Source organism: Acipenser ruthenus, chromosome 9 (genome assembly GCF_902713425.1).
Source record: "Acipenser ruthenus chromosome 9, fAciRut3.2 maternal haplotype, whole genome shotgun sequence".
Lineage (NCBI taxonomy): Eukaryota > Metazoa > Chordata > Actinopteri > Acipenseriformes > Acipenseridae > Acipenser > Acipenser ruthenus.
The window spans coordinates 35,069,039-35,090,207 of record NC_081197.1 but is presented as its reverse complement, the minus strand read 5'-3'; the positions used below and the strand labels follow the sequence as shown (position 1 = coordinate 35,090,207).

The window sequence follows — 21,169 nt, the reverse complement described above, 5'->3', positions numbered from 1 at the left end:
TTTGTGCAAGCCTTCATTGCTTTACTCTTTGGGGCAGGTTAAAGAGAAGCAAAGTCTTACCACACTAAAAACACAGTATGATCACACTGGCTACATTTTCAAAGTTGACTCACACCAGTGAATACTAAAGTATTTTTTCTTTACTAATTGAATAATGATTCATCTTAAAAAAACAAACAAAATTTAATGCAATACTAAGTAAAACCATGTTTATATTGCAAACATATCATAGTATAAGAAGACAAACTAAACCAGAAAATAATTTGTCAATACTGTATATTGTACAATGTAAACTACTTAAATCAATCTTTATTTTATATAGCCTCTTTCATAGTGGACCACCATCACAAAGCACTTTACAAGATGCAGTAAGAACAAGAAAATCCATAATAATTTCAATACAGAGAAATGCATAATACATGCTTGTACAGTAAAAAAAAACAAAGCCGAATACATTAAATACAGTGGAAAGTGCATAATGCATTAAACAGTAGCAGCAACACAGCAGCTTATAGCAGGTATCAGGCTTAAACAGCATGGAAAGCAAGAGAGAACAGGTGGGTCTTGAGAGTTGATTTAAAGTGAGCGACGGTGGGAGCATCACTCACCAAAGCTGGGAGAGAGTTCCAGAGAGTCGGAGCCATGAAGCTAAACGAGGCCTAAGTTCGCAGTTATAAGTTTGCGGAGAAGCAGAGATTTGTTAGTCAGAGCGCGACAATTGAAAAAAGAGATTTTCAAGTTTGTAGCAGGCAGTGTAGGGGAGAAGGAGTTAGTAACGGTATGTGCTGCAGGTACTTACCAGTGTTCATTCTGGGAGTGGAGAACAAGTGAGCCCGCTTTGTCCAGAGGATCCAGATGTTAGGTGAAAAGGTAGGAATGAGGCCTCTAGTAGCCATTGGGAGGGATTTGGAAAAGGTCCTTGCTCTACCTGTCCTTGCTCTACCTGTCCTCGCTCAGACTGCCACAGCTCAGACTGCCACAGCTCAGACTGCCACAGCTCAGACTGCCCTTGGACTTGTGGCCCTTAGACAACTGGCGCTTAGAACAGCTGGCATGCTAAGACACTGTTTGCCAATTTATACTATCCTGTAGGCCTAGAGCCGTATACTTAACACAATATTCTAATCAACATCATGATTCAACACAGCCCAGCAGTTTACAAAACTTTAATTACAATTGTTAAAGGCATGTATAGTTACCCTAGCAACAAGGATTTTAACTAGCAAATTAAATACAATCTACTTACCTGGTTATATGTGGAGTCGCCCAGCAGCAGCACAGAGTTCAGAAAACGAGCAGACACACAGCATGTGTGGCCTCAGTTGCAAGGTAAACTAAATGTTTGCACAGTTAAGATGTAAGTATAAGTGCAGGCAAGCTCAGACTCGCACACACGCCCACTATTTAAAAAAGACAAAAGACACGCTAATCGCTGTTCACTTGACACAATATTCTAAATCAACCTCACGATTCAACACAGCCCAGGACAGTTTACAAAACTTTAATTACAATTGTTAAAGGCAGGGATAGTTCCAGCTTTTAACTATTTAAGAATGCAAACAATGTGTCAGATAATACAGTATAGAGTAGTGGTTCTCAATCCTGGTCCTGGGGGACCACTGCCCTGCTGGTTTTTGTTCCAACTGAGCTTAATTGAACCCCAATTGAACTAATAATTTGCCTAATCTGTGCTCTTAAATTATTTTAAACAGAAGGAGATTTCAAGTTGAGTATAAAATTGTATAAGTAACTTTAAGGAACTCTAAGTAAATGAGAGCTCAGTTGGAACAAAAACCAGCAGGGCAGTGGTTCCCCAGGACCAGGACTGAGAACCACTGGTATAGAGTTGACAAGGCTGTTCCTGTACATTTTCTTAGAAACAGTAAAAATTCAATTTAGTTAGTACGGAACAAATACTTACCAGAATTAGAAGATTTAACAATTTGGAGTTAAATCACCCCAATTTGGAAACAACAGGATTTCTAAAATATTCAACAAATGCCATAAACAACTCGCAGAGCAGGTCAGGTGTGCACAGGACTATTTTCGGCCAACCATTTACGTGAAAAATAACATTGATATTCATGAAACCGTTCTAAACTAATGTTGGTTTCATTATCAACAGTTTCACGCATATCATTGTAAATTTTCAGAGACTCAATAACCCACAAACATCTCAGTTCAAAAAAATGTAGCGGATGGCAATAAGATGCAAGGATCAAGAGAAAATAAAATTGTGGTTTAACAGGTTTCTCCAGGCCACCCTTGGTTTTTAAATCTCATCTCAAGTATGCACTACTAAAAGTTTTAATGCCATGCACAACCCCATTTTAAGATCAATCCTGGCCAATGAACCATTTGTCAAAAAAAAAACCCCAAAAAAACCTGTCCATGGTTTAAAAAATAAATCATTACGTATGCATATAGGGCAGGCATAACGTCACTTGGCTGTGGCTATCAGACGTAGATTGCAGAATTTTGGTACTAGTACCAAACAAGCCATGAGGATCTCAATTATGCAATACAAGACACCACCCTAGGGCATGCTGTGCATCCCATACTCGCAAATCACATGGTTAATTAACTATGAGCAGCTACTGTACCAAGCGGTGTGTTCGATCTTGGCTCATTCATGCAGCATTGTATCACTCTTAACATTCATAGTAATTAACCTTAAGTGCGCTTCAACATTGTACCTTATGTGCCAGTACTGCTATCCTGTAACAATAAAACAAGAATGATTCAAGTTATATATAGATGCAGTATATCAATGCAATATTATACCCCCCATTCCACCCTACAAAAATAAGAAACTTCAGCCAAGAAAAAAAACAGTTTTGTGGGTTGCCAGCAGGGGTGGTGGTTGCAGCTTGATTTACGGGTAGCCAAAGGTCATCACTGGCTTTGCAACCTGGTGACCTAGAATCTCATTGTTATACAGTTTTGTGGTAATGTCTTGGAGAGCGGACAGTTTCAGTTTTTAAAGGCTCCACATTTGCTGGCTTTAGAAATGAACTCCTTCAGCAAAGAGCCATCAATCTGCCAGAAACCTGCAGTCTGAGTGACTTCTGTCAAGTGGTTCACACAAAACTTGAAGCAGAACTCTTCTAAATCCTGGTCAAAGAAGCACAAAAACAAACGTGTGAATGTAATAGTAGTACATCTGTTAGGAAATACACATCATCGCATACTGGGGGTGTTAGTTAAAAAAATGTAACACAACAGATTTCTGATCAGTGTTATCCATTGAGGTCACCTCCAAATCTCAGTTAATTTTTTTCCCACCGCACATAGTCAATGTTAAATTCAGGTTTTAAATGCTGAGCAATTGCACAGAAAAGAGGGGCATATTACCAACTATCGATTGACTATCAAGGTAGCCATGGGCCAAAAAAAGACTAATAAAAAACACCCTTTATGTTAATTTTAAAACTTGCACAATGAGGCGGTTTCATGAAAATATAAGTACTCAACAACAGCCTAACTACAAACCCTAGGCTTTTAGGACAATGGATCTATCCTAATTAACAAAATGATAACAGAAAGTATTGGGCTTGCCAGTGATCTGACTGAGGATTTATCAAAGGTAGCAAGCATTACATTTATACAATGTAGGGATGGACTTATTGCATAGCAGTTTCACCCATTCCAGGTTTTAATATGAGCTTGATTAGCCACAGTGTGTATGTAACAGGCTCTGGTGTGTCTTAATAAACTCATAGTAAAACCAGGAATGACTCAAACTGCTATGCAATAGGAGTCTTATTTCCATCCCTGGAATAGCTACTTTTTAATGCATATTGAATATATGGTGCTAGTAAAACACTAATGTCATTTCATACCTCAGCATCGTATCTGACCGCTGCAGACAGCAGGGAAAAAGCATTTTCCACTGTGATTCCTCTCTTGATGATGTGCTGACAGAGTTTCTTTAGCTTGTTCTCACAGTAGGATGTTGCCAAGTCCAGCAGCCCTGCAATACACAGCAGTGGTCGGGTACAGTAGGTACACTACATTTCAATTCATTACACTTAACAACTGCATAATAAGCAACTAATTTAAAATGAAACCCTGATTTTTCTGGCAGATTTACATTAAATTGGGCTACTTTCAACTTAAGAAGAAACAAAACAGTATCCATTTAAAAAAGGCCCCAGTTGATAGAACTGGGTGAAATAACAGCACTAATCCTGTAGAGTTTAAAAAGTTTCTGGAGGTGTAGCGCTTGGCAATTTGTAAATAAGCCAAATAAAAATTGGCAGTACTAGGTTTTTGTTTTTGCAAAGGAGTCTGTTCTCTAAGAACAACTCACTAAAATAGAGACGCCAAGCTAGGTTTGTGTCGAGATATTTAATGGCCTTGTACAAAATGGGCCACTACTGTCTTCTGCGGGATTTTGTGGGATGAATTAAGATTTTATAAGTTTTAGGACTAGTGGCAATGAGAGTGACAAGACTGTCCAAATCTGTCTGCACTGGTATCACCATATTGCAACGTAATCCTCTTTTTAAGGGGTTATATTGTAAGTGCAGTTTGGAAAGAAGAATATATCTGGTACAAAGCATGTGTCTGGCTACAGAGCACATCAGTCACTGGTGTTTGAGAGAATTTCACAAGTAACATAGGAAGTATTAAAGATTAACTGAAAGTGAAGTATCCAGATCAAATATCATAAATAACTGATGCTTTAGAATAAAACTGTGTTGTATAAAATGTATGTCTGAAGTAATAATACATACATTGCTCTGTATATGATTACTTGACATACACATTTACTATACTTAGAAACTCTCGGAATTGAATACAATCCGTGTGCAATGCACTTTTTTTTTTTAAACAGCACAGTTATTAGTTAATATTGTAGGACACCTGGCTGTGTGTAATGTACATATAGGGATATTAAAAAGTATGCCTCAAACAAGTCTGTTTATTAGAACAAGTCGTTTAATGTTTTTATGCTTAATTCGTTTAATAAAAAACAGCACTCTAGTGAACTAGTTTGTAGATGCAACATATTGCTGAAGTATCCTGTATAAGTCGCTAAGTGATTAGCCCAAGCAGTGCCTCACCTATTGCATCTTCTGGAGGCAGGTCTACATTGTCAGTGTACAGGTATTCCAGGAAGGCGCGGTATACTGGGAACGAAAACTGATCAATCTCAATCACTTCTTTCATATCTTCATTCCAGTGCGACTGAAACATTAAACGGAAATGTTCACATCTGCAAAAAAAAACAAAAAAAAAAAACACATGAGCAACAGCAGAAGGATAAGAAATGCACAATAGGTCTTGTGATGATATTTAAATGATAGTTTCTGCCTAGCGACGCTATACTGGCACTTGTGAACCAGCTGACACTGGTTATTGACTTTGACATTAATGGAATGTTGCTGGTGTGCATGATTTCCATTAGAAATGTTTCTATGCAACAAGTAAAACAACATCAATCTGCAAGGTAAAATCCAAGGTCTACCTGTCTGTGTGCTCACACCTTTCAAATGGAAAGTGTATGAGGCAGGAAACATGGCCCTTTGATCGAGCCGGCTTCATTTCTGTGGGGTTTTCCCACTGGAGATGGAAATTAATTTGAGGCCTGGGAACCTTGTGATATGAAAAATAGCGAGTTCTGGCCTACTCCTGTATTTTGGATGGAAGATATTCCAGTTAAGGTAGCCCTACGTGAGCAAAGTCAAATGGGTAGACATAATACCTATAGATCGAGAACAGTTACTCCAGATGGGAGTCTCTATTTAAAAAGGGGGCCAGACAGATACATCCCTCTACTGAGGTGTGGCTGTCAAAGGTGCACAACTGGACTGCCACAAACTGGACCGTTAACATATAAATGAAGGGACGAAACCTCAGTCTAGCATCGGTAGGGTTTGTTAACACAGATTTAATACTGGTCCATTTCTGGCAGAGCTGTTCTGTGAGTCTGAAGCGTTAAATCTTAGAAAACCTGAAACTTAATCATTTGGTTAGCATTATATTTAGCTTTTGCATATACTGGAGTGCGTGATAGGAACAAGATTTTTTTTTTTTTTTTTTTTACTATACCTGGTTATAGAGAGCTGGTATATTGGCTGCTTTAGGACTTCGCTTTGAGCGCTATAAGACTCAAAAACATACTTGTAACCATTGCACAAATATGATTAAGCTTTGCAAAAATTATGTATGAATGATTCACAAGGTGTGTCATTTTCTCATTTAAGTGTTAATGCAAGAGATGTCAAGCAAATTGAATGTTTGGACTGTGAGTCTGTGCACTCGGTCAGAAGATGGGCACATCTTGGGTAATCAGCATGCTCAGATGGAAGTTTAGCAAGGTACAAGTGTTTTGCAGACATCAGGCCCTCGAGACTGTCACCCACATCTGTGATGCAAGATCCGCTAACAGCGGAACAGAACACAGATTTTCAGACGTGCTCGGAACAGGTGGACCTCTGGAGAGTGTAATTAAAAATGGACTGTGCGAAGCTGTAATAATGTTAAAAATCATAATTCTGTACTGTGTTTTAAAGGATGTTAAAGCCAGCAGAAAAAACTATTGCAGCAAGTTATGAGCAGGATACAAAGATCTGAACCAAGAAAACTGAACAGGCAATGATCTAATGTCAGAAAAGATTGTATATGTGCCTCTATGAATGCAATGCATATTAATCCTTGGAAACGGACAGATTTACAACATGGACCCCTCTCTTATCTATAAAGTTGCTGGTACAAGCGGCTTCTCGAAATGAGACAACTTAGCAAAACTACAATCTATTTTAATTAACTTAGAAAATGTGCTTACAGCCTAGTCTCTTATCAGTAAACAGTAACTCCGGTTAAAAAGAAGGGCCCCTCGGATCCTTATCTGTAAGTTGCCAAGAATTGCTGGGAAAGGAACTTTAGCTAAAAGGGTCAAGTTCGTTGAAGACATACTTTAATTAAAAAGTTTTACTGTAGTTATCTGAAAGAGAAAAAGGGAGTATATTTAACCCAAGGAAGAAATAATTGACAGAGCAGGTGCTGTATATCAAAAAACACCTCTGTTTCTTAAGCAGCAATGAAAACCGTGTGGCCCATAAAATATATATTATTATTAGTTTTGATTCACCACACATTTAAGGATTAGAGAAATACGGAGCATGAGATCATATACTATTCATTTTATAGGAGTAACCGGACAGGTGAAAAATACATTAATTTTAGCGATAAGGACTGCCTAAAAAAAGCCAGATGTTTTAAGCTTAATTAATGAAGGGACGAAACCTCAGTCTAGCAATCGGCAGAGAGTTTGTTAACACAGATTTAATACTGGTCCATTCCTGGCATAGCTGTTCTGTGAGTCTGACTGACTGAGGCATTGAATCTAAGAAAACCTGAACTTAATTATTTGGTAAGCATTATATTTTGCTTTTGTATCTCATATACTGGAGTTTGTGACAGGAACAGGATTTTTTTTTTAATTATACTTATAGAGAGCTGGTATATTGGCTGCTTTAGGACAGCCATGAGCGCTATAAGACTCAAAAAACATACTTGTATCCATTTGCTATATCGAATTAATGCTGTTAGTTTATAAAAGACACTGTCTATGAGCTAGGGTCTGATGTTGCCTGTAGCCACCTGATCCAATTACCAAGCATTTAATAAACTGTAGGAGTACCTATATATACACACTATGATTCGGTAAATATCAAGTAAATGGAGTCTGTGTTTTTTCTTGATTGTTTAACAGTTGTCTGGATATGTTAATATCTGTAAGTCAGTGCACAAACTATCCACTCACAAGAGTTCAAAACATCTCTCTGTCATCCAAAACGTCTCCCCTGAGTTTATTAGTGTGCCGACAGCATAAAAGAAGAACGTTGAAATGGCCACCACATGTACAAGATAGAATCTAACGTTAAATATTACCTTATTTTCAAAACTGCTTTGTGAACGTGAAGAGATTTCCCATCCACACAGAACTTTAAGTCTGAGGTTTCAGGGCTGTCAAACTCCTTCTTCAAAGACTGAGCTACTGTCAGAAAGTCGTCGTGCTCTACAAAAACAAGAACATCGCAAAACAGAGACCACAAGCAATCATTTAAGGTAAGGCATGCCATGTGTGTGCTAAACCCAAGAAGGCCTCTTCTAAGAAAGCACTTTATCTGAAAGACTGTGTAGTGTATAATGCAGTGCAAGTCAAAAATGCATAGAAGCCAACTAAACACCCACATTTCAGTTACAAAACACAGCTTTTTTGTGCAATAAACAGCTTTTTCATGTGGAACTTGATTTTAAAAGGATTTAACAAAAGTGTGAGTGACCCTCTTTGAGCTGTGGCAGATGCAGGTACACAAGAAGATACATGAGCAGAAAGCTCATTAAAAGCACCCAGTGTTGGTTGAATAGGTGGCTAGTCTGTTTTGTTTCCCTTCCTGCCAGATGAGTGAGCGTGAGGTTTTGGTGTGAAAGGGAACAGAGATCAGTCTTTCTTGGCCTGAAGAAAGATTACTAGAACTACATACCCTTTTCAGCAGTGGAGTTCCATTTAACTGAGAGACGAACTACTACTGAAAAAGTTTTCTTTTTCCTTTTAATGCAACACTCTTTTTGTGCTGACCTCTTATGCAGGACTTAAAGTTGTGTCATTCAGGTTTAGTTGTGGAAACAGGAGAAGCAGCTGTCAAGACAGCACAGCCTAGATGGGGCGCCTCACCTACGGAGAGCATACGCCACATGACGGCCGGGGTGGCAAAGCAAGTGAAGACGTCGTCAGTGCAGGAGAAGTGCGTGAGGTGTGGCAGGACGATGGACTGGCCCCGGCACTGACCCCACATGAACACCTGGCCACTCTGCGTCTTTGCAGCCGAAGTGTGAGTTGAATGGCAGGCTGCAATCTCCACAATCCTACTGCAGGAAGGAGAGACAAGTCAATGCAAGACTACAAATGAGCGCATCCCTGTTAAGACTACCTTGTTGGACAGAATCATGAAATGTATTAGCTATTATTGCACAGCTTCAGACACATAGTGTCCTAACCAGGACCGTATTTTTATCAGCATGTATCAAGTATTTTTTTTTTAAACCATACATTGGAGTGTGTTTAATAAAAAAAAAAAAAAGTGGTAAAGAAGCGAGAAAAATGAAAGGTAACGGTGTAGAATACTGTTTTGTTTTATTTTATTCCAACAGTAATCCCTACAATGAAAACACACAGCAGAAAACACTTTCCCCCTGCAAAAGGAAGATACTTCTGGACTGGACTAGAATCAGAAATGTATGGAGTACTGTATTATTCAGCTACTTATAGCAGTTGATCAAGTAGGGGATGAGTACATTGCATTTTACAAAAAAAAAAAAAAAAAAAAATTACATTCAAAAGCTACATTATAATACCTATTTTGGAGACCACAATCTTTTTCTATATTTTTAAATAAATCAAAGACCAGCTGCTTTAATCTAAAACCAACAAACAAACAAACAAACAAACAAACAAACAATCAGGCATGCTTGACAGCTGATCCCAACAGAGCAGGGAAAAATAATGTGTTATTAATGCACTTCATCTAGACTACTGTATGTTCTACAAGATTGTATTCTACATGAGTAGAGAAATACATTTTGGGATAATCCAATAAACTGTGATGTTGTCTGCAATCCTAATGAACCTATTTTATAAATAAAAAAGGAACTGGTTATTTTACTTAACTATGATTATCCAAACTAATTGGGACTTTTATCATTAATTTCTATGCATGAACTAGGATTGTGGTTCAACTGAGATTTAATTTCAGGTTCCACAGCCCTTGCTACACAGCTGTAAAGGAATACACAGCATAGTATCATAATTCTCTATGCTCCAAATACTGAATTAACCATACCTACAGTGCACAGCAATTTCACTCACTAAAAGCACTACTGTGTTCTGAACAGAATATGGAAATGGAAGATCCCACTGACTCAGCACTACCCTTTCTTCTCATTTTAAGAGCACACCATTGTGCTTTAGATTTAATGACAGGTGCTGTATAGAAAAGCGGTGGCTAACGGTTCGTTCACCACCGTCAGGTTTGTAATACCAGGGAAACCATCAACATTCCTACAGGCACACAGCAGGAATAACAGTGCTACTGTCATAGCACGCTACCTCTATTTTTGTTGTAAACACAGCCAGTGTTCTTTTGTGACATACCACTGACCCATGTAGTAATGCTATGCAGTACTTTATAACCCTGAGAACCTGTATACCGTTAGTTTGAACTATGTTTAAGATCATTGTTTAAGAAGAGCTTGTAGTGTACATGCACCAAGGTTAGATCAGTTAAGACACAACTCTGTTAAACCTAATAATCTAAGATATGTAGAAAACAAAACTATGATCTACTTTGTGATCTATAGCATTGGACATCTCATGCATGATCTGAGGCATTGACTACAGAAGAAAGCATACAGGCCAAGTTATTACTAACTGACGCGATGTCTTACAATCTTTAGACCAGTCAATGCTGAAAACATGCATGTGAAACGGTAAAGTACAGTACAAAGTTATACATGTTAGCTTACCTCTCAGCTGTAATAACTCTATTTTATGCTTGTTTTGTTTATGCCGTGTCCCTCATAAGGATTGTTGCCTTTTAAAATTGACCCCCTTCCCAATAAATAAAACAGAAGGTTTCCTATGCAGGCATCTTGTCAAGAGATCTCACTCGACTGGACGTCGCCGGATCAAGCTATTCCTTTGCCGACCGAGGATGGGAGCTCCCTGGGGGCAGCACACAATTGGCAGAGCACCGCCCGGAGGGAGGGAGGGTTAGGTCGGCCAGGGTTTCCTCGGCTCACCACACATCAGCGACCCGTGGCCTAGCCGGGCACCTGCGGGCTTGCCTGTAAGTTGCCCACAGCTGTGTTGTCCTCCGACGCTGTAGCTCTGGGTGGCTGCATGGTGAGTCTGCAGTGTGTAAAAAAGCAGGCGGCTAATGGCACACGCTTCGGAGGACAGCGTGTGTTCGCCTTTGCCCCTCCGAGTCAGCGCAGGGGTGGTAGCGGTGAGCTATGAAATTGGGGAGAAAATAACAAAAAAAACTAATTGGCGACTACTAAATAAAAAAAAAAAGCTGTAATTTCGGTTACAGCAGTAATTTGTTGGCTGAACTATAGCAGGGGAAAAAAAAAAAAGGCAAAGTGTCAGAATCCCTGACTTGAATGTTAACCAGCTGAGAGGCTGAGTTTTTAGCAGCAGCAACCAAGACTTTACCTTTCCTTCTCCATCATGATCTGCACTGGGCTGAGCTGGTTACTCTTATTGCCTGTGCCCAGCTGCCCATAAGTGTTAGCTCCCCAGGCATACAGAAAGCCCTCATCTGTTAGTGCTAGTGAGTGTGCATAGCCAGATACAATCTGTAATCAAGATCACAAAAGTCAGACAAGATGGTGCACAGTAATATCATCACTGCTCATTCACGTAATGTAGACTCTTTCATTATTTAAAATACCTAATACAAGAAAATGCTTGACTGGGGACAGGGAAAAATGTTAATATTTGGATGAAGACAAGAACAAAAATACTTGTTCCTGACAGCAGCCAATGCTCAAATAAAGACAAGGTTTGCAGTGAGACACCTGATTGGTTGGATTGTGAAAGGTTAAAAAGACAATTGGAGTGTGTCATTGGATTACTGGCCTCAGATGAATCCTGATGAATAGTTTCCAAGGCAACTTCAATCTCAATTGTTTTCAATTACAAAGTCAGTGAAAAAAAAATTAAAATCAGCTCCAGCGCTTCACAAGCAGGAAGAGGGCTGAATAGATCCACTTGGTGATCACGCAGAGACGGAATCTGTAATTCATCTTGTAGCAGTACCTAATGATACACGTGGCGACCCCTAAATTAAAAGCAGTGCAGCTATGAAGACTACAAAAAACAATGGTTTACTGCATGTGTTTAGTTAAATGAAAAAACATTTCTACTACCCCTGAACATCAATTATATGGGCCATGGATGGAAATAAGACACAAGCAGTTTCACCCATGCCAGGTTTTAATATGTGCTTGATTAGCCCCAGTGTAGAGGTAACAAGCTCAGGTGTCTTATTAAAAACTCATAGTAAAACTAGGAATGGATTAAACTGCTATGCATTGGGAGTCTTATTTCCATCCCCTGCCATGTCGTATAATGTATATGCTTTATGTGTAGTCGACTGGGATAAGTTCCATTTGTAGGAACATTGAATACAGGTTTTCAATTCCAATTTGGGCACTTATGGCTACTTGCCAAACATACAGTAGGATTACAAGAAACTTTAAATCAATGTGTCAATACTGTTGGGCCACAGCGAAAAACCAAATCCATGTATTATTTTGAATATTGATTTATTGTAAAAACCTTAGTTGTGAGTCAGCATTCAAGTGTGAAGGCTCCACTGTTTTTGTTTCACTGCATTATACCAACACATTGCTAATCTAGGGCATGCTAATAGCAGTCCATTGCATTCTATGAAAAACTCACTTTCTGTCATCGATACAGTAAAAAGGGAACATGCTTGCTTTTATTTTTCGGTCTGTCTGTAGTTAAGGCTGCATTCACACTAGGTCTGTTTCAAACAGACTCGGTCTGGTTCTTTTAGTTTGAAACAATGTGCTTGCTGTTCACACTCATCTACGAGCAAAGGGACCAAGTTTGTTTGGATGTGAACTAAAGTTAGTTTTTCTGGTCCTTTTCCATTTTTTCTGTTTGTGTTCACAATATAATTTTCAAGTGATACTGACTTTGAACCGGATGTTTACAATATCCTGTAACTCGTATTCAAAGATGGCAGATATTGATGTATTGATCCGGTTTTTAATATAGCATGTTTTAGATTCTTACATATTGCTGTGGAAGAAAGCACTGGGGGAGCTCTTCGCTAATTTAATTAATACATGTATTGCATGCCTAAAGTAGATGCAGTTTACACAATTCTGCACGGTTCTCCTACTGTCGGCATTAAACAAAGTAATTTGAGAAAAGACTGAATATATTTTATTATTTTTGTGAGTTTTGTCCAGTTCAGCTTGGATTTTGGTGTCTGACCAAATTTCTGTCAGAGCTTCAGTTTCTCCCACTGTGCAGATTTCGACAGTGAAAATTGGGCGTTTTTTCCTTCAATTCACTGACACCGTAGCAACTCTGAAGCCGTTAACAAAAATAACAGTATATAAAATAACACAATAGTTTAAAAATTAAACATCGGGTGAATTTCTCAGATCATAACAACTCATTATTTTCTTTATATTGTAATCAAACATGTTAAATGTACAGAAAGCCAGATTTAAAAATCTATTACCTAGCTATTACCATTTAAACATATGGTATACACATAATCAGAATGATTAAACAAATAATCCATATAATTGTTTACTTTATTTTTGAATGGCACCAACACAACCTAATACACTACTCTGCTACTAACTTGAGCACACTGATGCAGTAAAAAAAACATAAAAAAATAAAAATACAATAGCAAAATCGGGACGATTAAATACTGTTTCAGACCGGGCTAACAAATTAATGCTAGAACTGTGACAATCCAAGTTTTCACGGGACGCTGGGTAACCCTAATGTAGTTCGCAGACATGTTTTGTTATTTGCTCTACTTGTTTCCAATATGAGCTAAACTACGTGCAAAATGTTTACTTCAGAGTCAGGTTACCGTATAGTTTGTTTCCTATGTGCAAAAGGACCAAGTCCAGCTGCTGTTCACATTGACGTTTGCAAGCGTTTGCCAAATGGACCAAGACCACCTCTTTAGGTGGACTCAGTACAGTTTGTTTCCCAAGGGGACTTTGTTGTTCACACTTCACACCAAACCGTACCAAGTGCGGACCAAACCCTCTAAACGGACCCAGTGTGAACACATTGTTATTCTTACTAAAAGGACTATAGTACTGATTGCACTATTCATCACTCACTGAACCATGCTGTATTGTACAGTATAACATTTGAAAAATGATGCACAAAGATTAAACAAACCTAATTCAAAGAAGCTGCAGGTGTTTATCACATACAACAAATAGCAACTAATTCTATAGATAAATACAACCAAAAATACTTTTTTGATCCTATTCATACTCTGCTTAAATCACAAAATATTGCAGATCTGTATTATGCCAATTGAATTCACCTGGATTATTCACCAATACTGTAATACCAATTATAGGCCAACTGGAGTCTTCCTGTCTGTCAAAGTAGATCTAGGACCATTCAGCATTGAACTGAACCTCCATAATGGTAATAACGTCAGGAATCTGCCTTTGGGATGTAGCTGTTCTTACCTGAAGAACACACATCCCCTGCAATGCTGAAAGTCTGCAAGGGGTTAGCTGGTTCCCATTGTTGCCCAGACCCAGCTGCCCATTCCCATTGTATCCCCAGCCATATACCTGCAATGGAAACAGATTAGCAATTCAAATAAAGCACTTTAATAGCTATAGGCATTACAGTGTTCAATAGCTTTGTTCCTTCAGCCTCAGCATCTCTTGAAACTATGTGGTGTAGTAGTGCTTCAGATTTTGTCAAGGGTGTCAAACATCCTTTTGAACCATTGGATGTGCTTTCAATTTCTAATCATCATCATAATTATTTTAGATCACAATTCTGTCCATCATCATAATTATTTTAGATCACAATTCTGTCCAAGCAAAACAATTTCAGATGCTCTTTCTTTCTGTCCGCTTTCCAGATATAATAGCTTCTGCAACCACTTTACTTCATATGAATATAAAATCCTGCGTTCAAAACCTTTAGTCATAACATAATCCTGGCTACTGCTTACCTCTCCATTATCTAACACTGCCATGGAGGACGTCTGCCCGCAGGTAATACTGACAACCACTTTGTTCTGAAGCAAGTTGGACACTTTGCGAGGTGATGGCTGACTGGCTGTAGATCCTGATCCAACTTGGCCACAGTTGTTGTATCCCCAGGCATAGACCTGTTGCAAAAACCCACAAAGCACAAAACCTGCTATTTGAATAGTTAACTTTTAATATTTGTACTTTTTTTATTTTTTTACATGTTTCAAGTCCATAGATAGATATAAAGGCACAATCTGGATAGCTAATTACTGAAAAAAAAGTGTTTTAATAAATATCTAACAATAATCCTTGCAAATAAGCAACAGGCAAACTGATTATAAACACCAGCAGGCTTTTTAAGTTGAACAAAACACCCTTTAAAATTATTAAATTATTTTGAACATAACAGTAATAAAGATTGATGATGTGCAATTACATTCAATCTCTGTAAAACTGGTCATGGATTGGCAATGGAAAACAAACCTTTTTATCACATGTAGAATAACAACAATAACCACCACCAACGCAATACAACTGGGTGTCTGTATTTGATTGGAATCACATTGAATGTTCTATTCCACTTAGGAGATATTACATAAAATCATTTCCCATACAGGAGCCAAAGCCTATTCCTAATAATCAATAACTTCAAACTCCACAGTAAATTAAACATATTTTCTTTCAGCAGCAGAAGCAGTATTGAACCAAAGTCGTACTTCTCCATCCAATGTCAAGGCCATGGAATGGTGTGAGCCGCAGGCCACTTCTGTCACCACCTTCTGCGTCAGGTTGGAAGTCACCTGTGCAGGAGAGATGCCCTGGTTTGCAGTCCCATTGCCCAGCTGGCTGTAGCCATTGTGCCCCCAGGCATACACCTCTCCACCTGTAAAGGACAATAAGAAAACCAGCCATAAATGTATCAAAATTCATAAAGTGAGTATAAGGTCCATTTCAAGTGGGTCAACAGCCGTCGAATTGGAAGCAGAATAAATGTTTGGACTGCTCAGGTGTCCCAAGAAAAAAATAAACAAAAAACATAAGCAAGTTGTACAGCAGTTCTCGGGTTTTCACAAACTTTTTACAGCATAAAAATAGGACATACATTTTTTATATACTGTAGTATAAATATGTACAGGATCACAAACAGAAAGGCTGTACTTTTGCAGTGAATATAAAAGCAAAAGTATAAATCTTATACTCAAATTGCAAGAGTTGTGGCAAAATAGGATTCACATGATTCAACACGACACTGCAGCACCACCTTATTAAATGTAGTAATGTAAGTGTGTACATTTGCTATATAATCTGGTAAAGATACACCATCAATTTGTGTGTGTATGTATGTGTATATACATATATACATATATATATATATATATATATATACATATATATATATATATATATATATACATATATATATATATATATATATATATATATATATATATACATATATATATATATATATATATACATATATATATATATATATATATATACATATATATATATATATATATATATATATATATATGTATGTATGTATATATATATATATATATATATATATATATATATATATATATATATATATATATATATATATATGCTATACTGTGACTAATTATAATTACAATATATAGTCTCATATTTGTATAACTTAAATACCACTCAGTGTTAATAGTCTAATCTTCAATTAGAGGAATTGTAATGAAATTAGCAACAAAACTAGTGAAAACATAAACAAGTAACTTCTTACTAGTTTTGTAACATCCCTCCCTCGCTTTCAGTACAGCCTCTTCCAGCTCCCTTGATAATATAATACTGCAAAAAATGTTTATGCCCAAAGCACTTTGACATTTTTTAGAACAAGAAAATAGATACATTTGTAAGAGTAAGAGTTCAGAAATTAAACATAGTAATAAAATTAATAAAACATATTATCTAGATTTTGCTGTACCTTCAGTAGCAAGTAGAACATGTGGCCCGCTGCCATAACTCAGGCTAACAATCTTTTTCCCACACAGCACATCCAGTTTCTTTGGCACAATCATGCTCTGATTGTCACCTGTCCCCAGGCAGTTACTGCAGTTTAGACCAAAAACAAAAATCTGCAATGAAAAAAATACACTATAATCAAATATGAATTCATTTTACACCTGCATCACAATACCCTCTAATTGTAGCACAAAGACAAATTCTGCTCAATTTCTTGTTGTCCTTTACATGTGTAACCAAGAGTAAATGAGTGAACAGGATAATCCTAAACTTGTACCTGCTTGGGGTGAAAATCAAGTAAATGTCCCCTTGAATTGAAATTTTCTTTCAGTAAATGTACCTTGCTGGCACTGTGTTTAGTGCATTTGCAATAGTAACTTTCACTGCAAACGGGGAACATACTGTACCCCACATCCCAGCTTCTATTTACACCGACCAATAATACACTAAATGCTGTCCTTTACAATTCAGTATTTAGATGTGTCTTCATTAAAAAAATAAAAAGGCTGTTGATCCAAGGGACAGAATATGGTACTGTACAGTAAACCGACATTAACCAAAAACTAGTTGGCACCAGATTAGTGACTTGCTCAGAGTACTGCTCGAAACGAAAAATGTCTTGTCCCGTTTTACGTTGAATATCCTCATAACTACATTTAAAACATAGAGACAGTTGATAATGTTTTTGTGTGGAAATAGAGTTTCCAGAGCTGCTTTCAGCATGCATTTCATTATGATTTACCTGGTTTGGATTAGAGGTTGGTTCGAACTAGTAGCATTCTTCTCATTTCTTTCCACTTATTTTCACCAAGTATCTGGAAATTCGTTGTCCCTGTGTGTCTCTTACAATAACAGCAGGAGTCTTACCTCATCGCTATGTGTTATGTATATGGCTTCATTTGCGGAGGTGCCAAACACGCACGCTTGCCGGATTGAAGCAATTTCTCGAGATGACAGCAGAGTGAATAGTGGCCACTTCCCCACATCCACCATGGCTTCACTTCTTAAACAGCGCAGATGAAGGGAATAGATTGCATTACTGCTACACCTGAAATAGGAAATGTAAATCGGTTTGGTTGTTTGGTGTCTGTATGTGTGAGTCATGATGATGTAACTTGGTATGAACATTCACCAGTACAATTATCTTGAGAGTATCCAATTCTACCCTTATAAAATGTCTAATGAAGCACAGTGAAAGAATGGTTAAGCAGAGGTAAGCATTGTAAATGTTAATAAGCATGGCAAACTACATCAGTGGGTATAGGTGACCTACATTTGCACGTTTTGTTGCCGTGTGCATTTTCTAGTAACAGTGGTAGCAAAACATACCTCTTTTTTTGTAGATCGCCTACCTTGCCTGAATAAGGCTTCCTTTACACCTTACAAATTCCAAACTACCGGTCTGACAGCCGTTATAACTATATGTCAGTGTGTCAGCCTCTTCATGTTAATCACAGCTAGGCACGTTCTGACATCAAGTCTGTTATAAGAAAGTCGTACGCCTGTACGTTTACAGTACTTTAGTACTTTTGTTACACAATGCATGTTTACCATTACCACCAACATTAACCATTCAATCTGTCGTCCTCTCTTTCTGCAGAGGTGTTGTCAAAACACTGCGGGAGCATCTCTTGTTGCATTAAACTGTGGGAATAACGGGCTCAGGTGCTACGAGATGTACTGTAGAAAATCAAAATATTAAAGTCACAAATCATAAAGATTTGATCAAACAAACATGAGTCTACAACATTTTAATCTAAATTACAAATCCCAAACATAATGGTCAAAATACATCGAGCATTAGTTAAGTACACCGCAATGTCAATTTTAAGTATTTTGGACACTGTAAATAATGCTGCAGAAAGTAAAGCAGAACACCTGCATTATATAGCATTTACTGCTTCCAAAAAAGTAAATTTCTGTATGACGAATTAATAAAATATCTTGCATATAACATTAAGGCTAGTGCAGAGAAACAAATAAAGGTATGCACGATATCACGCACGATTATCACAAAAAAAACGTGTACAATAAAATATTATGCTTACCGTAGACTACAGTAACCAAACTGAGCAAAATTAAAATGGGGATAGAAAGTGCAGGATCATCAGCACAGCCAAGGCAAAATAAAACACCGACACAACAAAAACAACATTAACTTACTTCACTGTCCCACTGTAACTATTCCACAAGGGAATAGAAAAGTATTGTATTGAATTAAAATGCCTACCTATATATTAATTGTCTCTTGTTAATTTCACAGTACAGACAAGGCTGGTGAGTCCCAGCAGAAACTCCAGTGCTATGGCACCGTAATACAAACCAGGATTGAGCCAGGAAACGAAACGAGGTACGACACAGGCCGGTTTTGGGTATGGAACCGCGTAAGAGTTTCGCGTTTTGATTGGTCCATGTCTGTCACATGAATATGTCGTCGTCACACCAGAGGGAGAGCTTGCAGGCATTTTTAACATTGTGATCAGACAGTGAGCGAGGGGGTCTGTTTTCCACCACCTTTCAATTCAAATATAATGTGTTATTTTGGTGTACTAATATAACAAACAATGGGTTTTTACTTTATAAGAATTATCATGTTATGCACGAATGTAAGAAATTACTTTCTGTGGTGGTGTACGTGTTTTTTTTTTTCTTTCAAATAGTATATATCTATAATCGTTTGCGCGATATATTTTAATATCATATATATACACTATTGCAGTTTTGTTACAGGATACATTCCTGTAAATCACAGTTTTACATATAGACTGTCATTGTTTTCATTTACGTCCCAAATTCTGGGCCGCTTTGGTTTTTGTATAACGTCCCAAATTCTTGGTAGCTATAGTTTTCAGATTGTTATTATTTTATTATTATTTATTTCTTAACAGACGCCCTTATCCAGAGTGACTTACAATTGTTACAAGATCACATTATTTTTATTTACATACAATTACATTTTTGTACATACAATTACCCATTTATACAGTTGGGTTTTTACTGGAGCAATCTAGGTAAAGTACCTCAAGGGTACAGCAGCAGTGTCCCCCGACCTGGGACGACCCTCCGGTCAAGAGTCCAGAGCCCTAACCACTCCACACTGCAACCCTCACAGATACCGTCCCAAATTACGGGCCGCTCTGATAACGTCCAAATTTCTGGTCCGCTCTGGTTTTTAGATAACGTCCCAAATTCTGGGCCGCTTTGCATTTTCAAATTCAGCCCAGTTTTTGAGACTCAGCTGATAGCTGAGTTTCTAAGTCATGCATGCACAGTTTACCATAAACTGGATCGTGAATTCATTTAAGAGTAACCCTTAGTACATGAATCAAAGTTAATGTATTTTTTACTCTCGCTAGAAAACTTTTTTTTAAATGAAGAAACAGAAATAAAATGTAAATGTTAAAAAAAAAAACGTATTTCTTATTACAATGAAGAAACTACATTGCACTGAAATAGATACATGAAAATGAATTAAAGCAGCCGTTTTCCTAATATTAAAGGCTAATATTAAAACACATTTTTGAGAAGCAACATGGTATTCCAAATAAAGTACATCTCATTTGCTTATGTAATGTCCATCAGTATATTGTAGCATTTCAGGTTCTTTTTGGGACAGAAATGAGACTGCAACCGTGAGTAGATGAAGGCCGTTTATTTTGACAATAATTAAATAATCATAAAATAAAATCATAAAGTGAGGGAAAGGGGACTGGGAGTCAAAATTGAAAATAAATTATTGTAGTAGTTTTTCTTTTACCTTACCCTTTCCAGTCTTTTCCCTGCACCCCCCTATATGCCCTCGCCTCCCACCCCCATTATTGCGCCAAAACTGCACTCCAATAACCCTCCACACATCCACATGCAACCCTTGCACATACACACCACCATGTAACCCCTGCACGCATAAACCCACCATGCAACCCCAGCTGCATACGGACACCACCATACAACCCCTGTACTCACACACCATCATGCGACCCCTGCACGCATACACCAACCATGCAACCCCTGCACGCACACACCACCATGCGACCCCTGCATGCATACACCAACCATGCAACCCCTGCACGCACACACCCACCGTGCGACCCTTATATGTCTCATACCTCAATGAAACGAGAAAAAGGGTCATGATATAGTCAGGGCAGAGCAATCTACCACAAAACGTACAACAGGCAGAGGCGTCGAGTACGCACGCGCGAGGGCTGTTTGTTTTCTTAACATATTATTTACCACCTACCACTGCAAGTATTTACATTTCTTACGGCAGACTTTAAAAAAAAAAAAAAAAAAAACAACTGTAATTTAAAGCTTTGTATAAGGCGCCCATAGGTAGTCCAAACACCAAACTATAACGAAGTTG

The 21,169-nt window shown here is 37.9% G+C and overlaps 1 protein-coding gene across 7 annotated transcripts; it reads right to left on the bottom strand.

Annotated features, from left to right (window-relative positions):
- Window positions 1-1,485: 1,485 nt before the first annotated feature.
- On the bottom strand, window positions 1,486-19,177 carry LOC117406174 (RCC1 and BTB domain-containing protein 1-like). 7 transcript variants are annotated; one of them, XM_059029891.1, is made up of 13 exons: window positions 19,037-19,168; window positions 18,358-18,486; window positions 17,674-17,854; window positions 16,769-16,919; window positions 15,522-15,688; window positions 14,784-14,942; window positions 14,284-14,391; window positions 11,228-11,370; window positions 8,690-8,883; window positions 7,903-8,029; window positions 5,070-5,221; window positions 3,843-3,973; window positions 1,486-3,114 (listed from the first exon to the last, which is right to left on the bottom strand). In XM_059029891.1, the coding sequence occupies exons 3-13, from the start codon at window positions 17,797-17,799 to the stop codon at window positions 2,974-2,976; spliced, it is 1,599 nt and encodes a 532-aa protein (XP_058885874.1). In that variant the 5' UTR covers window positions 17,800-17,854; window positions 18,358-18,486; window positions 19,037-19,168; the 3' UTR covers window positions 1,486-2,973. The 7 variants fall into 7 exon arrangements, 6 of the variants coding, with proteins under 6 accessions (XP_058885874.1, XP_058885875.1, XP_058885873.1 ...); XM_059029892.1 differs by lacking the exon at window positions 19,037-19,168 and adding an exon at window positions 18,855-19,018; XM_059029890.1 differs by lacking the exon at window positions 18,358-18,486 and having other exon boundaries at window positions 19,037-19,177.
- Between the last annotated feature and the right edge of the window lie 1,992 nt (window positions 19,178-21,169).